The sequence below is a fragment of the Petaurus breviceps genome, unplaced genomic scaffold (genome assembly GCF_028583685.1).
Source record: "Petaurus breviceps papuanus isolate PSGF00001 unplaced genomic scaffold, PetGlider_PUasm1.0 126, whole genome shotgun sequence".
Classification (NCBI taxonomy): domain Eukaryota; kingdom Metazoa; phylum Chordata; class Mammalia; order Diprotodontia; family Petauridae; genus Petaurus; species Petaurus breviceps.
Genome location: NW_027185655.1, coordinates 2,600,719 through 2,611,663, shown reverse-complemented (window position 1 = coordinate 2,611,663; position 10,945 = coordinate 2,600,719). Strand labels below are relative to the sequence as shown.

General features: G+C 40.6%; 1 protein-coding gene across 1 annotated transcript in view; it reads right to left on the bottom strand.

Annotated features, from left to right (window-relative positions):
• Nucleotides 1-9,594, bottom strand: part of AMTN (amelotin) — an 18,034-nt gene extending 8,440 nt beyond the window's left edge. Inside the window, exons 1-3 of the mRNA XM_069098834.1 lie at nucleotides 9,541-9,594; nucleotides 5,391-5,447; nucleotides 4,236-4,322 (exon numbers count right to left, since the gene is read on the bottom strand). Of these exons, the coding sequence (XP_068954935.1) occupies nucleotides 4,236-4,322; nucleotides 5,391-5,447; nucleotides 9,541-9,594 (198 nt within the window). The remainder of the gene's footprint in view (nucleotides 1-4,235; nucleotides 4,323-5,390; nucleotides 5,448-9,540) is intronic.
• Between the last annotated feature and the right edge of the window lie 1,351 nt (nucleotides 9,595-10,945).

The following is a 10,945-nucleotide window of genomic DNA, read 5'->3' as shown; positions in this document are numbered from 1 at the left end:
TTGAGAGAGAGAGAGAGAGAGAGAGAGAGAGAGAGAGAGAGAGAGAGAGAGAATCAGAGACAGACAGACACAGAGAGAGAAAGAGAGAGAATATGAATGGCCCCAATGCATTCATGTAGCTTCTGAAGATAGTAGTATCATAGATTTAGATCTGAAGGTGACACCAGAAGTCCCTTCGTTATAGAGGAGTAAGCTCAAAGAACGGTTAAGTGACTTAACCAACATCTCATAGCTAGTAAATATCTGAGGTGGGATTTAAATGCAGCTCTTTCTGAATCCAAGTCCCATGTCCTCTCCTACATACCATATTTCTTTTCCCACTTAATATTTTTCCAGCAAACAGTTTATGTAGTGGGAAAAAATAAATAATAAACCAATCATCATGTTATTAGGAGCCTCCTATATACCTCTCATATACCTAGGTTGGGGATACAAGTACAAAGAATAAAACTGTACCTGTTTCTAAGAATTTTACATTCAATGGAGGAGATAACAAGGGGTGTGTGTTTGTATACACATATACATATGTACACAAGTATGTGTGTGTGTTAGTGTTTAATCATAAATATGTAGCATGTGTTTTGGGGCCACTCAGTCCCCTCACAATGACACTTACACATTGGGCCCTCAGAAAGGGGCCAACCCAACCCCTCAAGGTTCTAGGATTAGCCCTGTGAAGTTGAGGGTATCTCTCTAATTCTATTATTGTTGTTTGTGTTTTGTTCTCTAAGAGGACCAATGACATCAGGAGGGTTATGTCTTGACTTGCAAGTAAATTGGATTTAAGTGAGGCAGGGCTGTGCAGAGTCATCAGCCTTACTCTCTCCTCTAGAGCCATCTGGGTCTAATGACAAGACACAGATCAGGACAAGTGGAGATGACCTCAAATTGGCCTTTTTAAGCTAAAGTCTTTCCTAGGTCTCAGTTTGTCCGAGGCAACACCCATTCACTGATTTAAAGTTAGGTAAAAAATGACGCAAAAGATGGCCTAGTTTGCCTATTTAAAAAAATCACTCTGTGAGGGAAAGATCCTCAGGGATTTTGGTCAGAAAAAGAAGCATTTGCTGTTTACATTCATTCTGAGCCATCAAAACCTAAACAATGACCAAGTGAGGCTTAGGCTGGACCCTATTATGGTGAGAGCCTCAACTGGTATGCTTTCCTCCATGATTTTCAGTTGATATCAGCTTAATAAGCTAGACTTACTTAGCTTTTAGAAATTGGTGTTTTGGGGTGGCTAGGTGGCTCAGTGAATAGAGTATTGACCCTGGAGTCAGGAGTACCTGAGTTCAAATCTGGTCTCAGACACTTAACACTTGCTAGCCATGTCCTTGGGCAAGTCACTTAACCCCAATTGCCCTGCCTTCTCCCCTCCAAAAAGAAAAAAAAGAAATGGATGTTTTACTAAGGTTGTGTAGTTAGAAAAAAATCTCCCCTTAAGTCTGTGATACCCTCTCTCACATGTGCACTCAAAATTCCGGGGAAAGTGTGTTCAACCTTAGCAAGCATGGGTAATTCAAGGGGTAATTATCAACTCCTGGCTGCTGGCAATCCCTCTGTGGTGTACTCATATGAGGTGCACTAGGCACGTGTAGCTTGTTAGCTGGGTGCTTTCCAGTGCTGAAGCTGCATTTTCTCAGTGTGTCTGGTTCTTCTTCATCTCACAAAGTAGACTAGGGATGCTACTAGGAATTAGATGCCAGTGACCCTCCAAAGTTCACAAGAGCAAGGGGAGTGAGGGAGAAGACCCAGACCAAGGCCAAGGTGAGCACCGAGACCTTCTTTTCCTTCCCAAGGATTCCTGCTTGGGGGCTTGTCTGGGAAGCCTCTGCCCTGTTGCCAGACACTTTAGCCTCTGGATTCTGAACTGATCTGATAACTATAGCTGACCCACAAGGAATGGCTGAGTCTCCCCAATTAATCACTATTTCTTTCCTGTGTTACTTCACTCTAGTTCATTCAGTCCTTTTTGAGGACTTCGCTCACACTTGAAATAATCTCCTCTGACAAAAGTATTGGGATATTGTCAGTTATTTATTTTTAAGTTGGGTGTGTTGATTTGATTGAATAATCAACCTATATCTTTATAAATAGAAAGTAAAGCAACCCAAGTATTTAGGAAGTCGTTAAATATAAGGTGGATGCAGGTAGATGGTATAGTGAGTGGGTAGAGTGCTGGACCTGGACTCAAGAGGGCTCCTCTTCCTGAGTTCAAATCTGACCTCAGATACTTACTAGCTGTGTGACCTCGGGCAAGTCACTTACCCTGTTTGTCTCAGTTTCCTCATCTGTAAAAATGAACCAGAGAAGGAAATGGCAAACCACTCCTGTATATTTGTCAAGAAAACCTCAAAGGAGGTCCTGAAGAGTCAGACATGATCGAAAAATAACTAAGCAACAACAATAAATATAAGGTAGTTTGAGAGGGAGGATGTCAGCAGTTGGGGAAATCAGCTTCATGCAAATGAGGTAATTCAGCTGTGCCTTAAAGGAAGCTGGAGTCTGGTGGTTGAGAATGTAAAGAGAATGCATTCTGTGCATTGGAGTGGTGGGTGCAAAGGCCTGGAGAGAGACATGGAAGATCCTGTATGAGAACTAGAGAGAAGGCCAGTTTGGCTGGACTGAAGAAGGGAGAGAGGAGGGAATGTAGGTATAGAGGACTTTAAAAGCTAGCAGAGGAATTGATATTTTGTCCTAGAGGGCTGAAAGCCACTTTCTTTGATTGAGTAGGGGAGTCAAATCAACAAAACTGCTTAAGAAAACTTACTTTGGCAGCAGTCTGCCCCTTGGACACAACATCTCTATTGGGCGGATTGTTCAGCTGTGTTTTCTCTTTTTGTAATTCAGCTCTCTATTGTCAGGACTGCTTCATTCTTGAGTCCATAGTAGGCTCTTTTCTTTGCTGCTCTAAATCCTGCTCCTTGAAGCTGTTTCTAGCCTTGGATGCTGCCTATCTTTGACCACATGTGTGGAGAGTGTGTTTCTCTGTTCCCCACACAACTTTGTGACAATTATACAATGCCATGGCATATAAAGTATGGGGAGGAGAGAAAAAATCCATCTTCCCTCCCAAGGACAATTATCTTGGGGCGGCTAGGTGGCGCAGTGAGTAGAGTGCCGGCCCCAGAGTCAGGAGGACCAGAGTTCGGATCCGGCCTCAGACACTTAACACACACATACAAAAAAACCTAGCCATGTGACCTTGGGCAAGTTACTTACCCCAATTGCTCTCCAAAATAAAAATAAATAAATAAATTTAAAAATTTAAAAGAACAATTATCTTTCATGGGCTCTGTTCTACCATAACTGTTGGTTCCTCCATTGACTGGATGAAGAGCTTAGCAAGCAAGCTTTTTAGACAGTGGCTAAAGGAGAATGGCAATCTGCTGCCATTCCATGGCAAGCTGCCCCTCTAGCTCCATCTGAGAGATTTCATAGAGGAGAGAGCAGCAGAGTGTTCACACCTTGTTAATACATTCACATCTCACCTTCTTTACTTCTCCTTCCTTTACTTCCTGTGATTACTCTGTCTTACATTTAAAATTTACCATTTCATTTTCTGTGATTACATAATTAAGTGGGGGAAATCAGTTTTTCTGGTATGAGCTCTCACCCTTATACTTATATGTGCACATATAAGGAACATATAAGTTACCTGAGGACAGAAAGTATTCAGTTTTCTTTTTGTTTCTCTCTCGTGCAGTGCCTAGTATGAAGTTGAACTGAATTGAATTGGCAACATATACTTCATTCCTCACCTTTAGGCCACCATCTCTTTGCCAGGAAGAGGATGTGCTTTGCTCTCTGTCCTGTTCTTCCCCCATTTCTATCCAGCCCATGCACGAGACCTTGTTTAAACCGTCCCTGGTTTTAACCAATTTTGCTAGCTCCTTTGCAAAGGTTGTTATGTTACTGTTGCTGTTGAATATTTTCAGTCACATTCCACTCTTCATGGCCACATTTGGAGTTTTCTTGGCATAGATTCTCCATTGGTTTGCCATTTCCTCCTCCAGATCATTATACAGATGAGGAAACTGAGACGAATAGGGTTCAGTGACTTACGCAGGGTCACACAACTAGTAAGTGTCTTTACTTACAACTAGTAAGTAACTATCTGAAGCTATATTTGAACTTGGGAAGAAGAGTCTTCCTGACTCTAGGCCCGGTTCTTTATCCACTGTCTTACCTAGGTATGCCCATAAAGGCTGGTATAGGTTATTGTATAGATTATTTACCTGGTTTGGCTGCTGTGGGGTAAGTAATGTTGGCTGATCCAGAACCAGGTTTGCAGGAGGAAGTCCCATGCCAGGAAGAAACTGTTGCTATGGTAACACAAGTTGGATGAGTCAGCAGAAGAACATATTTCAGATTTTGTCTCTGCTTATATTCAGGGGGAAATGGGGCTTTACTAAATAAACAAATGTATGTGCCCAGGGGACAGAAAACACGTGGGATGGAGCAGTCTTTTAGAATAGAGCATCGTGTTTACACAGAAAGATGGAATCAATGTCTAGAGAAAGATTTAGAGGAGCGGAGGATGGAAATAGAGACATTTAACCCTGGGAGTCCCTGGCTTTCTCTTTCTTCATGTTATCTACATCTCTCCCCTGTGTGTACACCATTCTCTCTTGGTGTTCTTTGTTGTGTAAGGCCAGCCTTTACTTAGAACCTTTAGGTAGATTGTCTAATTCTCACTGCCTTCTAAAAGAATCATACCAACCAATGCTGTATCAATAACCACAACAATGAGCATTTATTAAGCCCTTGCTGTGTGCCAAGCACAGTTGACTGAAATTAGTATCAATTTCAAACCAATGGTCAAGCCAATAAAGAAGGTTTCCGACTTTGCTATTGGTCCTTTCTGTTACTTCTACCTTAGGCCTGAAGGTAAGGCAAAGTCTCCTTTTGTAACCAGAATTGTGTACTGGGTACCAAAATTTCTAGTCAGAGCTCTGATGGGTCTCTAGAAGAATCAAAGATCTTTGATGTGTGTAAGAAAGAAAGTTGTGGGAGAAAGAATGGGATCTGCTCAGTGGTCAAGGGGAGCCAGGGAAACCCTAAATGTGTATAATAGATTTTGGGGGTGAAATAAGTCAATCTAGTATATTTTCCAAAAAGAGACATTAAGACAAATTTAGCCTCCCTATTAAATACAGGTGTACCACATTTCCAATGTTCCATTTTAATACTGCCCTTCATCTCTTTGGCTTTTAGAAATGGCTCAGTTTGTGGGTATGAGACTATTAGTCATTCACAACTGCACAGTGATTTCAAATCCTGTAAAATCCAACTTGTTCTGGGAAACAAAGGTCATAAGCTCACTAGCTTTCTAGGCTTGAATGCAAGCTGATAACCAAAATCCCCTACCCAAGCCCCACTTTGGACTATACCTGTGCTTGCTGTTGACCAAGGCCTTGTACTGGATACATCCTCATCAGCTGTAGTATCTGGAAGAAGGAAGAGTTGTTGAATTTTATATAATGTTTTTCTTCTAAGACCTCGACAGACTTCCCCATGTGTCTTAATTTCTTTCACAATCTTCTTGTGAAATGAAGGAAAGGAAGCTATTCATATATTGAACTTTATAGCATGAAAGATTGTTATGTGGTACGTAATGAGTAAATCAGAGGTGGGATCAGGATGCCTGACTCTCAGGCCCTGATACATTTGTTAGACCATCTATATACATACACTAAAGCAAGTGTTTCTGTCAAACCAATGCGTCCACATGTATCATATTACATATTATGTATCATATTACTAAGCACATCATCTTGAACACTGTATATCCAATAAACTCAGGAAGTTTCCTTTCTCCTCCAGGGTCAAATATGAAGTCCTCTGTTTAGGGTTCAAAGCTCATTGTAATCAGCCTCTTCCCACCTTTCCAGGCTTCTTATAGCTTATTTTTCAGTTGTTCAGATGTTTCAGACTCTTTGTGTCCTCATTTTGGGATTTTCTTGACAAAGGTACAAAGGTTTGCCGCTTTCTTCTCAGGCTCATGTTTTACAGATGAGGAAACTGAGGCAAACAGGATTAAGGGATCTGCCCAGGGTCACACAGCTAGTGTATAAGACTGGATTTAAACTCAGGTCTTCCTGACTTCAGGCCTAGTGCTTTACCCACTATGCCACCTAGCTGCCCTGTTCATTCAGTATAGCTTCCTAGGTAAAACAGATCCCATAGAATCTGGCAAAACAGGTAAGAAAAGAGCCTAGACAGAAATTTGGCTTGTATTAAAGATGGGAAAATATTCTTTTCTCCCTTTGATCTTATAGCAGAAAGAAGCTTCCTCTCAAATTGTATCTTGGTAGCTAGGTGGCCCAGTGGGTAGAGCTCTAGACCTGAGTCCAGATCTTGTCTTAGATACTCACTGTCACCTTAGGCAAAGCACTTTACCTCTCTCTGACTCAGTTGCCATATGTGCAAAATGGGCATAATAATAGTACCTACCTGCCAGGATTGTGAGAATCAAATGAAATCATATTTGTCAAGTGTTTTGCCAACCTTAACGTGCTGTATAAATGCTAGCTATTGTTGTTGTAAGGATCAAATGAGGTATTTGTAAACTGTTTTGCTAACCTTTAATTGCTACATAAATGTTTTTGTGGTTCAGTCATTTTTCAGTTGCCTTTGACTCCTCGTGACCCCATTTGGGGTTTTCTTGGCAAAGATACTGGAGTGGTTTGCCATTTCCTTCTCCAGAGCATTTTTATGGATGAAGAAACTGAGACAAACAGGGTTAAGTGACTTGTCCAGGGTCACACAGATAGGAAGTGTCTGAGGCTATTTGAACTCGGGTCTTCTTGACTCCAGGCCTGGCGCTCTGTGCACTGCAGTGCTTGCTAGAGCCTTTTATAAAAGCTAGCCATAACTATTAATGAAATAAACCCTAACCACAGCCAGAGTCAGTTTCCTCATTAGTAAAATAAAAGAATTAATTGAGTTAGATCATGTCTAGGGTTTCTTCTCACTCTGATATTCTATAGCACAGTTACTGGTGCTTGTCAGAGTTTACACCATTACAAGTTCATTTCCATTTATCATGCTTTCCTCTAGCTACCTTCCAGATAGAGTCACAGAATCATGGAGTCTGAGTGCTGGAGGTAACCTCAGTGTCCATCTACTCCAGCCCCAATGAGAAGGGCTCATCCAGCAGTCCATTCCCCTTGGGGATAGCTTTAATTATTAGGAAGCTTTTCCTGATATAATTTTTATAACTTCCACCCATTCCTCCTAATTCTGCTCCCTGAGGCCAAACAGAATGAGTCTAGTCTTTCCTCTCCATGAGTTCTTCAAGCACACATAGGTCCTGTCACGTCTCTACCCTCACCCCAAACCTCCATCTTCTCTTCTTCAGACTAAACATTCCTCATGACCTCAACCCATCTTCAACATCATGGTTCTATCCTCCTCTGAACACTTCTGATTTCCAATGTCCTTCCAAAACTCAGGGCTTCAATCTCTGCATGGTAGGAGTGGCTCTAACTCCTTCCCCATGCACATTAGGTGACTTTTTCCTTCAGAATGTATTGAAGCCATCCTCCAGACTTAGCTGGCTGAGTGGTCTTCCAGCACACCATGATGAGTCAGTATATACAATGTACATGATGACCTACAGGCTCACTCTCCTGTTTGGTAGATCATGAGGAGTACCTCAAGCAAGGATGCTTCATTCAGCTGCATCAGGTGTATCCACTCAATGCCTGTCCTTGCTGAACAGCTTTCACCTTCTATGACTTATTAAATCTCATTTGGTTCCAGAGTCTAACCCAAACTACCAGGAGACTGTCTTTAGTCAGGCCCAGTTCAGAAAAGAGTGCTTTGAATATATCTAAAAAATTTTGGTGTGTTGTCTTATTCATGTCATTTTCTTTAACGAAATTGCCTATATTTGGATTATTGATACTTTAAATCTCCAATTCTTCAGGATTTAATTATTTAATCTAAATTCTTCAGAACAACAATATCTATCCATGCTCCCTGTATTTTATACATGTGAAGGTGAATTTCTTTTTCACTTTTACAAAGCATTTATCTTTATAGAATTTCACCCTATTAGATTCGGTTCAGTGATCTTTCCTGCCAAGATCCTTTTGCATCCTGTTTCTGTTTCTAGTGTTTGCTCACCCTTCTAGGTCAGTGTTGAATAGGGCCATAGAACCATAGATTTAGAACTGGAAAAGGCCTTAGAAGTACCCTGGTGTCCTCTCTTATAGATTGTGTCCTCTCTCAGAGCAGGAACTATGCCTTATTTGTTTGCTTATTTTCCTCAGGACCCAACATGGCGCATAGTCTCTACAGGAATATGTATTTTATATAGTTGGTTTCTAATAAATATTTATTCAATGAAAGGATGGTCTTATTGGAGTTCCCACTGTCCCCAAATATCTGCCCTACCAATCTGTGCAATGCCTGAAATTTTACCATAAAACTTCCATTCCTTTTTTGATTGACAGTGTCTCTTATTAAAATGCAATCACTTCTGGAAGAATGACATACTGACCTATTATCTAGCATTAGCATTATCCCATAGATTAGTTTATCACCAGTAATCCTATAAATCAAAAACATGACTCTAAGGAAACTGGAGAAAGGACCAATGACTTTTAATGGAGAGGGGAGAAAATGGATAGATGAATTTGGTAGCTAAAAGAGTTCTAGCTACAGTAGTGGAGGGAGGGAATGGTAGGGAAGATAGTCAAAGGGTTGTATGAGGATACTACAATGACTCTACTAACCTATAATTAAAAATTTTGCCACCCAGCAAGGTGTCTTCTCAAATAGACTTCATAAGCCATATTGTAAAAATAATACAATTAAGACAAATTCAATGGAGCAGGAGGGGAAATTAGTTTCTACTGTGACTCATATAATTGCTGAAAGAGTAAGTATGTCTACTGAACCCTGGGGCAGTAGGAAACAAAGGCTGCTAAAAGATGTAGGCCATGGCACAATGGTGGCCAAGGGACAGGGTCACTTACTTTCCTTCAAAAGGGCAATAGCCATCCTTATACATTGTTTAAACGTTGCTTCCCCCAGGTCATCTTTAAATAGTGCCCAGTAACATGCCTTAGGAGTTATTAAACCAAGAGCAATGGCCCATAGCCATTGCTTTAGGCCTGGTTCCTACTCAGCCATCTTTTTTCCAGGTGATCCCATGCAACTTGTTTTGAATTCCTTTGGGTTCCATTTTTCTGTCACAGAGATCTCCCTCACCAAATAATGTGATCGAGTCTCTGCCATGTTCCTGAATCATAGAATTTCATGTCGTAAGCACACAAAGGTCAATTCAAGCATGTAACAACCCAACAACTCTCGGTCTAAGATTCATCTCCCAAGGTGACACTGACACATCCATATCAATGGAAATAAGCCCATACTTCAATAACTCAAGTATCTACTGTTTCTGTCAGTGTTTTCTACATGCAAATCAGTCACAATTTTCAGGACCTTTATTCCACTATTCCTCTTATATTTTCTTTTCCAAGCTGGATCAGTTAAAAATAAAGATTAGAAAAAACAAGACACTGTACTTACTGGCAATGATTGAATTGTCCCTAGGAGACAAAAAAGAAGAGCTGGTGTTTTCATGCTTCAAATTGGTACCTAAAAAAATTAAATTGTTACTATTTATCCTTTATTCTTTTTTCCATTTCAAAGTAATATACTATTAAAAAAACTTCTTATTTTGGTATGAGACAAATCCCTTTACCTCTATGTCCTTCAGCAAGACTGTCCAGCAGTGATGAGCTGAGTCCTATAGATTTCTTTAGTTTTCTCTCTTTCTTTTTGCCCTTTGAGTTGTCACTGGTTGTGGAAGGAATTTAAGCACAATTTCAAGAGACTGATTACCAAAAGACCAATCAGGACCTAGGAGTCTATGTGAAATCATTTGGTTTCACCCATTCCCCAACATTTCATTAGGTGGGCTATTAGATGCAGACAGCATGATGTCACCTGGTGTCTGCCAGGTTGAAAAGAAAATGTTTCATGATAGTTTGTCTAATTAAGTTGAGAAAAGAAAAAAAGACTATGATCTAAGTGTGGCAGTGTGTGGGGTTGGAGGTAGTTAGCTTGACAGGAAAAATAGTTATTCCTCCTTGGTTGGCCTCTGAACATTTTATGGGGGAATCAATCTTTTCCAACTTCTTCCTTCAGCCAATCCTAGGAAGCACACGACAGTTACCTTAGTTAACACCTATACAGGGGGAAATGGTACAGTGACTGTGCCAGGAGAGAAGGATGGAGGGAATAAAGTTTCCTGAGACACCTACATGCCTTAGGAGGAATCATCTCCTTTACTTACTCTCTTGGTTTGTTTCCACCTCTTAAATATGCTACCTTGTGACTTTTACTTTCATCAAGGGGAAAGGCTGGATTCACCCCCAAATAGCGAGCCTACTGAATACCCCTTTCCCCAGTTTGTTCTCTCTTATATCCTCCCTCTTCACCCCCCTCCCATTTTCTAGCAGGGCAAGATAGATTTCTATACCCCAGTGCCAGTACATCTTATTTCCCAGTTGCATGTAAAAATATTTTGATTTTTAATATGACTTTTTGATTGTTCTATTAGAGATAAAAGGACTAATTCTTGGGAATTTTAATAACTAACTGAAAATTACCTTCACTTTATGCATAGTACTATATTTCCTAGGCACTGAAAGACTATAAAGATAAAAAGAAGCATAATACATGGTCGCTGACTAAAAGTACCTAGGACATAAATGATTGCTAAAATATATGTATGGAAAATCAGAATTATAGCTAGGTAGAGAAATGAGGGTTTTGTCTTGTATGGGGCAGCGAATTTGGTGCTGTGAGACATGGTGGTCCAGAGACAGCCCTCCTCAAGCACTGTAGTCCTCTGTTATATGGTATGACTGTCCCCAGTATGTCACCCTTCGGGTCCTGTTGCTATGGAACTTGTTTCCTGAATTGACCT